The sequence below is a fragment of the Clinocottus analis genome, unplaced genomic scaffold (assembly GCF_023055335.1).
Source record: "Clinocottus analis isolate CAN_PGR_092001 unplaced genomic scaffold, fCliAna1.0.p SCAF_16, whole genome shotgun sequence".
Classification (NCBI taxonomy): Eukaryota; Metazoa; Chordata; class Actinopteri; order Perciformes; family Cottidae; genus Clinocottus; species Clinocottus analis.
In genome coordinates, this window is record NW_027175887.1 from 17,066,091 (window position 1) to 17,079,121 (window position 13,031).

At 45.4% G+C, this 13,031-nt stretch overlaps 2 protein-coding genes across 2 annotated transcripts; one reads left to right on the top strand and one right to left on the bottom strand.

The window, feature by feature from the left end:
• Nucleotides 1-463: 463 nt before the first annotated feature.
• mpv17l (MPV17 mitochondrial membrane protein like) lies at nt 464-2,852 on the bottom strand. The gene is made up of 4 exons (XM_068579338.1): nt 2,314-2,852; nt 1,892-1,962; nt 1,228-1,257; nt 464-679 (listed from the first exon to the last, which is right to left on the bottom strand). The coding sequence occupies exons 1-4, from the start codon at nt 2,618-2,620 to the stop codon at nt 464-466; spliced, it is 624 nt and encodes a 207-aa protein (XP_068435439.1). The 5' UTR covers nt 2,621-2,852.
• A 1,519-nt stretch (nt 2,853-4,371) lies between these two features.
• Nucleotides 4,372-11,219, top strand: crlf3 (cytokine receptor-like factor 3). Its single transcript, XM_068578829.1, has 9 exons — nt 4,372-4,464; nt 7,237-7,364; nt 8,222-8,429; nt 8,535-8,622; nt 8,905-9,082; nt 9,169-9,397; nt 9,827-9,965; nt 10,055-10,167; nt 10,926-11,219. The coding sequence occupies exons 2-9, from the start codon at nt 7,248-7,250 to the stop codon at nt 11,189-11,191; spliced, it is 1,338 nt and encodes a 445-aa protein (XP_068434930.1). The 5' UTR covers nt 4,372-4,464; nt 7,237-7,247; the 3' UTR covers nt 11,192-11,219.
• The last annotated feature ends 1,812 nt before the right edge of the window (nt 11,220-13,031 follow it).

The following is a 13,031-nucleotide window of genomic DNA, read 5'->3' on the forward strand; positions in this document are numbered from 1 at the left end:
TTAACACATGAAGCATAGACTTCTATACAACCAGAGGAGTCGCCCCCTGGTGGTCAGGAGAGAGAATGCAGCTTTAACACATGAAGCATAGACTTCTATACAACCAGAGGAGTCGCCCCCTGGTGGTCAGGAGAGAGAATGCAGCTTTAACACATGAAGCATAGACTTCTATACAACCAGAGTAGTCGCCCCCTGGTGGTCAGGAGAGAGAATGCAGCTTTAACACATGAAGCATAGACTTCTATACAACCAGAGGAGTCGCCCCCTGGTGGTCAGGACAGAGACATTTCAGTGTCTAGTCTTCGCACAGAAAAAGATAAACCATAATTATAATGTTCCGCACAGGAAGAAAATTGTCATTAAAAAGTTTTCTGTAATATTACGGCAGCCCTTACAGCCAACTGTCCTCCTCCTCCTCCTCCTCCTCCGCCTCCTCCTCTTCCTTCTGCCCCTCCTCCCCCCTCTAGTTTTCCCTCCGGGTCCTTTGCTCTTTCCGAGCCAGCCGGGCCTCGCGGATCTCCTCCAGGGTCTTGCGGGGGTCCATGACGAAGGCCAGAGCCACGGCGGCGGTGCCGTCGCCGCTGTGCCGCGAGAAGCACAGGAAGGTTGCCCAGAGGAAGGCGCAGCAGCCCATGAAGGCCGTCCGTAGGTACAGCGGCATCAGCACGAAGTTCAGAAGCTGTGAGGGAGGACAGGACGCCATGTTGAACGCACACAGAAACACATTTACCTTTATCCTTCAGTGGGACGGAATCACGTTCAAACTTTTTTTTGTCATAATTATGATTTTTTTCTTATACTTTTTTTTTCTTCTTTTTTCGTCATACCTTTTTTTGTTGTCATAATTATGATTTTTTTGTCATACTTTTTCTTCTTTTTTTGTCATACTTTTTTTTTCTTTTTATGTCATACCTTTTTTTCATAATTATGACTTTCGTCAAACTTTTTTTGTTGTCATAATTATACTTTTTTTGTGCCGCAAATGGGCTTCCACAGTTCTTAGTAGAGAGGATGCAGGTTTTTAAGACACTCCAGCATCACTTTAGAGAAACGGAGGTTGCTTTTCTTCTCAGGATTTTCTGCCTCATCGTCTCTCCTTTTAGCTCGAGACTTATCGCCCTAAAACTCTTTATGGTTTCCTGTCAAACTGTCTTTCTGTTCTCAAATCAGTAAAACAAGGAAAACAAAAGTCAGACATGAATGTGCACTGATTGGTAACGTGTTTACCTGCATGAACGGCCAGTACATGAGTCCAGTCTGAAAGGGAAAACAAGGATATGATGAGCGGAGACACAATCACTAAATCACACCCTCGGGATTATTAACAGAGATTAAAGTTAGTTTGGAGGTTTCAAACTTCTTAACTTGTTTAGTAATACATCATTACAATACATCACAGGCGATGCAGTTTGTCTTTATTTGTCTCTTTTGTGTTACATTTGTATACTTATTGATTAAAACAAAGCATAAACATGTGTTTATGTGTCATGGTGATATTTGGGTCATTCAGTAGAAAAACATTTATTTTCATCACTTAAAAATGAAACTAAATGTTTAAGACTACGCACACAAGCATCAGTGATGTGGAACCGTTTGTTTTACACAAGATTTCCATTTGTACACAATGACGTCAGCATGACGCAGCGATTCGCATTTGGCAAGATTTCAGCTCCTGAAACTCGCTGACTCTTTTTTCCTTTCTGTTTTAAAAAAAAATGTTTATCCCTACTGGCAGTCGAATTACCCGACCTGCTCCCGGGCCTCGTGCCCAACTGCGCAGACGCGGCACGCTGCACGATCCGGGTTAATCTGCTGGAGAGGTCGCGGCGGTGCAAGGTGAACTCACTTTTACTGCTCGATGCCGCTCGCTCGAGGCCTTCAACTTACTCACCTGCCAGGTGTTGAAGAACTTCTCCCGCCAGTCTTCCAGGATGTCCTCCTTCCCCTCCAGGAAGCTCACTCCTGCGGGACACGAGGACACGTTTTACGCAGAGTCCGCGCGCCATTACGCGTGATGATACCGTGTGTCATGTCTCCTCACCTTGACCCACATGATGTTTTACTGCGAATCGACCTTAAACAGGAAGCTCATCACCTCAGTACTGAGTGCACATTTGACAGATTTACAACTGACAGGTCATATTGGAGTCTGTGTCCGTGCTTTTGGTGACATTGAAACAAAGAGTTTAAGATATTTGGATGTTTTAGGCATCACGTGATACTCGTCTCAAACCGAACAGAGAACCAGTGTGTGTGTGTCTCCACCCTGAACCTCTAACGTGTCTTTGCATTGGTGGTTGAGAAGCTCTTTACCTGTGTAGAAGACACTGGTGGCCAGAGGCGACGCGAAGCTTTGGTCCAGCAGCAGTTTGCGGAGAACCATCCCGGCGGACTTCCCGGGGAACCGCCTCTCCAGGGCGCGCAGCCAGAAGTAGTTGAAGTTCCCGTGGAAACTGATAGCCACAATGGCCACGTCGCGAGTGTGCTTCCAGTTCATGCGCTCCTCCTGGGCGATGAGCTGGTGGACCAGGTCGCCGCCGGCGAATAGGCATCCGTACAGCGTGACATTGGCGAGCCAGGGGAACCGTTTGGCGGCTTCTTTCAGGACGGCTCTCCTCATTTTAAAAGTGATGCCTACTTTCCCTTCAGATGGCTTCGATTCGGGCAATCAAGACGCAAGAGCGCAGCGGTTGCAGAGATCTGACTGGGCCCTGCGTGGCGTCAGTCGGACGCAATCCATCTGTGCGCGCGGTGTGATCAGGGGGGAGGGATTAGAAGGCTTCAGCGGCAGCGGGAACACACATCACCAGGCCTCAGATAGCTGACGAGAGATGGCAGACTCCTCCGGGAAAAAAGTTTGTCAAACACTCCTGCGTAAAAAAAAGAAAGCCTGCCATGGCACCGCCGTGGGCATGTTTGGAGAGCTGCGTCCTGGAGTGGTGGTGCGTAAAGATGATGCAGCCGATCCGAAACACGAAGATGCTTCAGGGAAACACTACAAAATATGGAATCTAGATCATCCCGTCTGCTCTCACTCGGCGTGTCGCTCTCAACAAATCCTGCGGGTCACGCGCTAATCTGATGGATTGTCCCCGCGCGCGTCTGACGTCACCGCGTCCAGCCAGAAACAGCCCACGCACTGTCAGAGCTGTGGTGACCAAAACCCAGCAATGTGTTGCTCTCTCTCTCTCTCTCTCTCTCTCTCTCTCTCTCTCTCTCTCTCTCTCTCTCTCTCTCTCTCTCTCTCTCTCTCTTCATACAATACAGTTATTATAAGGAAGCTCGAAATAAAACCTGTGCAGGCTTATCGTTCAGAAAGCTCCATCAAGAGGTCACGTGATCACACCTGAGGCAGGGCGGGGCTTAGAAGCCCTCCTCCTGCCCTAGAAGAAGCCACGCCCCCAATTACTCTACCCTAATTAGAAGCTGTGTATGGCTCCTCCAGCACACTCCACACACGGTTTAAAGGTTTAACAGTAAAACAGCTGCAATACCATGGATTAAATGTGGAAAAAAAATATTTAAATGTGTGTGATCTTTTTAGAACCTGGGACCCCTGGTCCAGTGAACACGTGCTATATCCATTACAACCAATAGAGGGCGACTTCACCCCATAGAGCCACTTATCTCACCTGTTACCTGAGCAAGGAATACCTCTGTTTACTCTCACTGTCAAACCTGTTGTAGTTTTATGATTCGTACTGTGTATTTCGAGGTAATTTGAATATCACATGTGCAGCACATGATTAGTTACTTTATTAGTTGAGTCATTACATCAGCTGTTGCAGGATCAGTTTAGTTCTACTTCTGCTTTGACTGCTGAATAGTTTTTCACCACACTCATTTATTTTAGGGGTGTGAGGATCTAGATATCTGTACAAATAAAGATAATGCAATAAGAATAAACAGGATGTACCCATCATAACATACAACATAACATCTGTGAAGATCCTCAATGTACAGTGTAAGTTGTATATCGAAGATGCATAAACATTCCCAGCTGTGCACGATACAATTACTTAGCTTTACAGCAAAGAATAGGTACAATATAGATATGAAACAACCGAATACTTAAAAAGAAAACGCTTATTCATGGACTTAAATGTATAATTACAAATGTAAATGCATGTGATAATGACACATATGACATGTTCCTTGCAACATAATACATAAAATGTGAAATTAAATATAAATTCAAACAGTACAATAACTAATGTGTCCCAGATTCTTGCACTCTTTATCATAAAGGGGTTGGACAATTAGGAAGGGGGCGGGGAAAAAAGCGAATCTCAATCCGATTGGCCGGTTTTCCTGTCGATCAAATCTGTCTCGTCTGTGATTGGCTGTTGCTCCGAACGCCTCGGAAGTGTCATTTTTTTTAGGGACTTGAGCAAAACTTCGGCGGCTCCGAGCTGATTCACGACTTTCGGAGATTAAATGGCCACCAGAAAGCTGTGAAAACAGGTACGTCCGAAATAGTTTATCTATTTAAGAACAGCTTCTTTTCATTCAGACGACCGAGTTGTTGTTTTCTCTCGTTGGTCGAGTTTGATTGTCTTTTTTAAGACCGCACGAGCTCCACCTCAACTTTTGTCTTCTCACGTTTCTGTAAGAAGGAAAAGGAAAATGTCTGTTAAAATGTCGCCTCGTTAGCTTAACACACATCGCCGTTTACACCTCTTAGACCATCTGAAATACTTGAATCAAAGGCAGCTCTCGTTCTGCCTCATGATAATGACTTTCTATTTCTGCTCCTTCGCCTCATCTTCTGTCACCAAAAGACACCGTGGCGACTGTTAAAGTTAGCTTTTTGAATGGGTACAGCTGTTGCTTATTAAACGTCTTCCACGCCGAATTGATTTTAGGACTTTCTAAGTTCATAAAAAGCTCTTAACTTTGTGGATGAGCCGCTCATGGGTTCGCTGACGGCAGCGCCAAATTAAAAACCGGAGATTTCCGGACGCAGTTCGGCAGAAGTTTTGTCCAAGTGGATCTCATCAGAAACAGATCCACCGACATGCCCCCTCGTGACATTCCCACGCGAATTGAATATGACGTGTGCAGCGTGAGTTATGTATTTAAAAAAAATTACATTCTTGAACTTGTAAAGCATTCTTGCAAAAACCTGGTGGGCGTCGAGTTTGAAAATAACTAAAGAAATACGGAAGTTGTTTTGAGCGAGTTGAGACATGTCCTGTTGTCTCCTCTCGTCTGTGGTAATAATAATATTACTAATAATATAATAACGTGGACGTGAGACCTTCCATAGCTCCTCTGCTAGTCAAAAGGATGTGTTTACTTGCAGTTTATTGAAATATAAAACGTGTGAAATAAAAAGAAATTGGGTCACAGCAGCAGTGACAAACCCATCAAAACAAAGCGGAATATGTTTGTCGAGCCGGTGGCTAAATACAACAGATCGTGACGTCACAACCGGCTGGAGGAGCGCAGAATAAACACAACCTTTTTTATGACCAACATCTTTGTGGAAAAAAGGCTTTTTTTTCAGCGTCTGCTGGACTTCGTCCCCAGAGGAAGACTGGTGATGTCGTGTGTCACTCCATAGGTTCTAGCCCTATCTGTCAGACCTGTGACGTCATGCAGGTTGACCTAAATACTCCTGAGAGAAAGCCCCGGCTTGCACATTTGCACAAAAACAGCATCAAGAATACATGTTTGTTTCTATAACCACATCATCATACATATATATGAGATATATTTACACATTTCTGGATGTGGAATTTTTGAGATTTTGGAGAGATTATAATCGACAGCTGCTGTTTCAGGCAGTTTGTCAACAGAAAGTGGAGCAATATCTTCATGTCGGACGCGCATGCCTGAATAATTCTGCATAATTTCTGTCGCCCTACATTTGCATCCATGGGGGTGTTAATTAAAGCTCAGTTTACTGGGATGATTTAAGTTAAAATAAAGAACATTATGCTATGAATGTACATCAGAGCTCAAGTGATATGAGTGATATATTTCCATAATTGGTGACTTGTTGACAAACATTTAAAAGTCCAAAGAAGGAGCTGAGACCAGCGAGGTTTTGGTCTTATTTTTTTTAACTTTTAATCAATTCACTAAATTGCTGAGTTTCAGCTCCCCTTCAATTTTAACGGGGCTAGCAGTTTCCCTCCGCTTCTAGTCTTTGTGCTAAGCTAAGCTAACTTTGAACTCCTGGTCTGACAAACGCAGAATTCACAGATCTCTTTTTTTGAACAAACGATGACTTGATTTTTATGTTTTTGGCGTTATGATGCTGCAGTCATGGCGGTCTAACGTAAGATGCTCACATGGTGCGACTGTATGTGTGAGGCCTTACTTCCTCTTTGAGACGCTGTACAGGAAGCCGGCCGACCGCAGCGGGTTGCGTCACAACTCTCAGAAGACGAAGAAGATGAAGACACAAACGAAAGTTCAAAACCGCCATCATTTGAAGACTTTTTAACGTGTGAAGATTCTTTTGTAAGTCACACAAGGAGCGACAGAGAGATGGCGTCTACGTCTCTGGTGTCGACCTGTCAATCACCTTGTAGCCCCGCCCCTAAAGCACCCCCTGCTTTATGGTCTGTTTGACTCTAACAGACCATAAAGTACTAAATGAACATCACGCTGTATTGAAGAAGACTTGAAACTAGATTGAGACATAAACTGATGTTTACAATGTTTACTGAGGGAACACATCAAGAGAGAAGTAGAGTCACTTATATAGACTTCGATACAACCAGAGGAGTCGCCCCCTGGTGGTCAGGAGAGAGAATGCAGCTTTAACACATGAAGCATAGACTTCTATACAACCAGAGGAGTCACCCCCTGATATTATATATTATTCTGGGCTCACGGCTGCATAAAAGGTGCTCTAAGGTAGCAGGACGTGGTTTTCTTGTTGCCACACATCCTCTGCTCTGCATGCAGAGTTGTAGCTTTGTTGTTTTCGTGGTGGAAGATGCAGGTTATTGAGTATTTAACTCCATGTGCAGAAAATATTCCTTCACTTTAACTGGAACGTCTTCGGGTTGTAGCGTCTTCAGGTTGTAGCGTCTCCAGGTTGTAGCGTCTTCAGGTTGTAGCGTCTCCAGGTTGTAGCGTCTCCAGGTTGTAGCGTCTTCAGGTTGTAGCGTCTCCAGGTTGTAGCGTCTCCAGGTTGTAGCGTCTCCAGGTTGTAGCGTCTTCAGATTGTAGCGTCTTCGGGGTGTTTCATGAACGCTCGTCTCTCTCCTGTTGTCTCAGGAGGCGGGAGGATGTCTGCGGAGGTGGACGCGTTGCTGCAGGAGGCCAAAGAAAGCATCGAGGCGGCCCAGAACTACCGCAGTGAACTCCAGCAGCGCCTGAATGGGCTCAACCAGGCCCGCAAACAGGTAACACACACATCAAGACACACGTTTAAAATGGGCCGAAAGGGAGCTCACCCAACAGACTCCCAAGGGTCTTCATCTCCTCTTTCGTTACACAAACACACACACACTAAACATCCTCATCTCCCGTGTTTAATGACGTTCGCTCATATTTTTAGTTCCACTGTTTTTAGTTTTCACTCCCAACCAAATCCAAAATATTGATAATTGTCCGTCTGTGTCGCGCTGACAGTCGCCAGGAAGTGATGCCTTCTCTCCAGTGGGACAGTCTCCACACATTTACACACACATTTACACACACAAAGTCCAGTGTGTGTGTGTGACTCCATTCTTGTACTGTCCCTTGTTTATCAGTGCAGCAGTTGTCAATTGGCCTTCCGTTTCCTGCTATCTTTCTATCACTCCCTGTGTGTGTGTGTGTGTGTGTGTGTGTGTGTGTGTGTGTGTGTGTGTGTGTGTGTGTGTGTGTGTGTGTGTGTGTGTGTGTGTGTGTGTGTAAAAGTTTATTCTGCAAAGAGGAACTGAAACATGACCTCTACCTCCGATGGCAACCCTCAAGCTTCCTGACAAGCTTCTGGTCAGAGAGAGTAGTCTGTGTATGATACAAGTAGTAGTGGTTGTATAGAAGTCTATGCTTCATGTGTTAAAGCTGCATTCTCTCTCCTGACCACCAGGGGGCGACTCCTCTGGTTGTATAGAAGTCTATGCTTCATGTGTTAAAGCTGCATTCTCTCTCCTGACCACCAGGGGGTGACCCCTCTGGTTGTATAGAAGTCTATGCTTCATGTATTAAAGCTGCATTCTCTCAACGTTAGCGGTTGTGAAGGTTTTAAAGTCCCTCCTCTCCTCTCGTCCTGCAGGTGCGGGGCAGCTCCACTCAGGCCCGTGAGGCTCTGCGCCGCCACTTCTCGGAGCTTCAGGCGGCGGCGAGCCGTCTGCTGTCGGAGCGCTGCGACGCCCTGCTGGCCGAGGTGGACGCCATCGAGGCGGACAGCGTCAAGCCGCTGGACGACTGCCAGAGCCTCATCGAGCACGGCGTGGGCCAGGCCGACGAGCTGCTGAGGGAAGGTGATGCACGGTCTTTATACACGGAGGACGACGCAACGTCCTCATTCGTCTTATTCTAGTGTTGTGTGTTTTTTTAATTAAACGCGGTGGCCTCCGTGTCTCCAGGGGAAGCGGCTCTGCGGTGCGGCCTCGGGGAGAAGGAGGACAAGCTGGGCAGCTTCACCAAGAAGGCCATGCACATCCAACTGGACAGGTGGGAACGTGTATCTGGCAAACTCTCATTTAAAAATCTTTACAGTGGTTTAAAGTCATGGAAATTGGGTTTAAAGTCTTGAAAATTGCTTTAAAAGTCTTGAAAATCTGGTTAAAAGCCATGGAAATTGGGTTTAAAGTCATAAAAATTGGGTTTAAAGTCATGAAAGTTGGATTAAAAGTCATGGAAATTGGTCACAAGTCTCTAACGTCTAAATTCAGCTTTTTCGCTTCGTTTCTTTTTTTAAATCTACGGTGTGTTTTTATTCCTGGCGCTCTGCAGCCTGCCGGAGGTGCCGGCGCTGGTGGACGTGCCGTGCGTCTCCGCCCAGCTGGACGACTCCCTGCTGTGTCTCCTGAGGGACCGGGTGTCCCGCCTCGGCTGCGTCTCCTCCCACCCGCCGGTGCAGATCGAGGAGCTGCAGGAGCGGCCCGGCAGCATCCTGGTCCGCTGGTGTAAGGTCAGCACGGCGTGAACGCGCACAACGCGCTCCTGAAGCTGCAAGCGACATCATCTTTACTATTATTGTCGTTGTTCTTGCTTCAGGTGGACGAGGACTTCACGGCGGCGGACTACCGGATGCAGCAGCGGCGCTGCGGCAGCGGCAAGAGCCAGTACGAGGACGCCTACATCGGCCGGGACTGCGAGTTCCTGGTGCTGCACCTGGACCCGCACACCGACTACCTGTTCAGGGTGTGCGCTCGCGGGGAGGGGCGCACCGAGTGGAGCCCCTGGAGCGTCCCGCAGACGGGATACACCACGCTGGCACCCCACGGTGTGTGTGTGTGTCTATGTGTATATATGTGTGCGTATATATATATATGTGGGAGAGGGGGAGTGAGACAGAGAGGGAGAGAGAGGGAGAGGTCTAGGAACATTTTATATATATATATTCTTCACAGAACACAAATTTTTCTGTGTGTGTATATATATATATGTATATATGTATGTGTGTGTATATATATATATGTATATATGTATGTGTGTGTATATATATATATATATATATATATATATATATATATATATATATATATATATATATATATATATATATATATATATATATACATATACACCTTGAACCTTTTTCAACGTGACATTTCATTTTTTTGGGCTAGTTTGGTTCATGCTTTAGAGACGCAACACAGTCAATAAAACTCTGTTTGTGTGTGTGTTTGTGTGTGTGTGTCCTGGTTTGCAGAGTGGTCTCCGGGCTCTGAGGGCTACATCCTGAGCAGCAGGAGAAACATCGCTCTGCGCAGTGACTCCTCCCACTCGCGCAGCGCCGTCCTCTACTCCAACGCGCCCACGTACTTCTGCGGCCAGACGCTCACCTTCAAGTACGAACACCGACACGCTGCGACGCTCACATAGATGACAGGCGAGGGCCTGCTGTCTCACGGTCTGCTGTCCTTTTTCTTTCGCGCAGGATGTCGGCAGCCGGTCAGCTGGATCGGAGGGACAGTCTCGGCGTGTGCGTGGACAGCAGGAAAGGGGCGGAGTCTCTGCAGAGGGAGCAGGCCGTCTGCATCTCCACCAACGGTACGCCGACGACAAGTCTGCAGAGTCTGCGCCCTCGCTGCTACGCTCTGCTGTTTCCACACACAGGGTGTACCTTTGTGTTTTAAAGTACAGACAACTGAACAAAGTCGATTGCATTCGTTGTATTTGAATATATTTCAATGAGAAGTATAAACTCACCCGACGTTAGTAGTGTGTAGACTCGTTAAGAGTAGAGTCGTTTAAAGTAGCGAGAAGAGTCGTTAGGAGTAGAGTCGTTAGGAGTAGAGTCGTTAGGAGTAGAGTCGTTAGGAGTAGAGTCGTTAGGAGTAGCGAGTAGAGTCGTTAAAAAGTAGCGAGTAGAGTTGTAGAGTCGTTAAAGAGTAGCGAGTAGAGTCGTTAAAGAGTAGCGAGTAGAGTCGTTAAAGAGTAGCGAGTAGAGTCGTTAAAGAGTAGCGAGTAGAGTCGTTAAAGAGTAGCGAGTAGAGTCGTTAAAGAGTAGCGAGTAGAGTCGTTAAAGAGTAGCGAGTAGAGTCGTTAAAGAGTAGCGAGTAGAGTCGTTAAAAAGTAGCGAGTAGAGTCGTTAAGAGTAGCGAGTAGAGTCGTAAAGATGAAAGTCTTAACAACTCTACTCACTGAACTCTTCATGATGACGGAAGTCGTCATGAAGAGTTCAGTGAGTAGAGTAGTATTGATCAGAGTATCATTGAGAGTAGTATTGATCAGAGTATCATTGAGAGTAGTATTGATCAGAGTATCATTGAGGGTAGTATTGATCAGAGTACTCGTGTCCCTCTCAGGAGCCGTGTTCGTCAACGGTAAAGAAATGACCAACCAGCTGCCGGCCGTGGCGCTGGGCTCGGCCGTGACCTTTGACATGGAGGTGGTGAACCTGCTCCCCGGCAGCGGCGGCAGCCTGAGCGACGGCGGACACTTCAAGCTCCGGGTCACCATCGGCTCCGGCAGCCGCGAGGTGGTGTGCGATTGGCTGGTGGAGCAGGCGGTGGACTGCCTCTTCTTCGGCTGCTCGTTCGTCCACTCGGGCTGGAAGGTTCTGGTGTTTTAAAGGAGCCGCTTTTTTACGTTTTGTTGTATCTGCTGGAGTTTTTTCTCTTCTGTTGAGTCTGAAAAGAATCCGTTGTTTTCCTCCCAGATCAGCGCACCAACAGTATTTGTCCGTAATTCACCGGACTGGTGTTTCAAACGCTGCCTTTCCAGTATTACGGCCATTTTAAGTTTAATAAAAACATTTTTCAAAAGACGATAAATAACAACAAACTGGAAGAAGAAGGTTCAGATTTCACAGATTAAAAAATCGTTGAAAGAAAATGAAAGGTGGATATTCTTTGAGGTTATAAAGTTAGTTTACTGTTTATTTTATGGACATAAATAACTATGAATATAATTAATACATTTCACACTTTTTGATATTTTTTAAAACACAAACGTTTTTGTAAATTTAGGACTTTTAATCAGAATATTACCGCCGTCCATAACTCCACAGATTATTTATTTATTCCATAAAAATGTTTTTACTCAGTGGCCCGAATACGTCGTTTGTGTCAATCAAATGCGTGGAAGTGTGAATTCTTGACGGGACGACTTTCTACTGTAAACGTTGTGTTTCTCTTGTTTGTTGTTGTTTTTTTACAAAAAAAAGAGATAAATAATAATCGTTCCTGCGACATCGCAGCACTTTTTGAATCCAGGGAACTTGAGACGTCCTCAGGGGAGGAAACGTCTTTCAAAAGCTTCTCTGCTCTTCCTGTTTCTCTTGAGTTTAGAGTGACGGGAAGACAAAGACAGACTCAATCTGCTGCTCTCGTTTGTTTTTTATTTGTTTGACCCGTCACTGTGAAGGTCAGACGTGTCTCCTCTCTGCTTTCTGAACTTGTGATGCTTTTAAAGGGTCAGTTCGAGGTGATTTTCTCAGTTAAAGGATAGTACGTATCTGTGTATTACTGCAAAAGCTGTTATCTGAACTCTCTTCAAGGACACCAGACTTCATTCACAAAAACAGTGATTTAAGCTCTCAGCACACAGGAGCTGTCGGGCTGCCGCTGCCTCCTTCTGTTTGTGTGTTTTGTATGTTTCTGTTGTTGTGTGACTTTTCTGTTTTGTTTAAAATTACCAAAGTCACACAACAACACAGACACACTAACAGCGGGAGGCAGCAGCAGGCCGACAGCTCCTGTGTGCCGAGAGGTTTAAATCGCTGTTTTTGTGAATGGAGTCTGGTGGCTTTGAAGACGGCCCGTAGTGAGACGCCGACTATGGAGAAGAACTTCTTCAAAAAAACAGAACGATCTCTTTAAATGGCACAAAGACGCTGCACGGATAATCTCACTTTCCCGACGCGTCCCGCTGTAGTTCAGTACGCTCGCTGACAGACATGTGAAGCAGCAAGGCATCATGGGAGTTGTCTTCATCCTTAAGTGTTCACAACCAGTTTGTTTCTCTGAAAACTTCCAGATCCAGACGTCTAAAATCATTTAAAAAGATGAAACTGCTCTTTGGACATTGTTCTCAACTTCTACAGCTTTTTTCCTTCAGGCTGAAGATATGAACTTTAGTTTTTTTTAGATAATCCAGCTGTTGACAATCATTCAAAGTATTTAGTTGGACGAGACGTTTACACAGTTTTGGTTTAATTAACCTGAAAAATATTGTGATGTTTGGATTTCTATGGAATATTTTAACTGCTTAGAACTAAAACTAGAAGTTCAGTTCATTTCTTTAAAAATGTGAGAAATTAGTCTTCAAATGTCTCATTTTGTAAATCCAGCATAAAATAAAAACCCAAATATTCTATTAATGATTATGAAAAAGAAAAGTTTTTGTTTCTCCGTTATCAATATTCCGTTTCCGCCGTCACCAATAAAGTTTTTTAAGCTTTGGACTGAGCC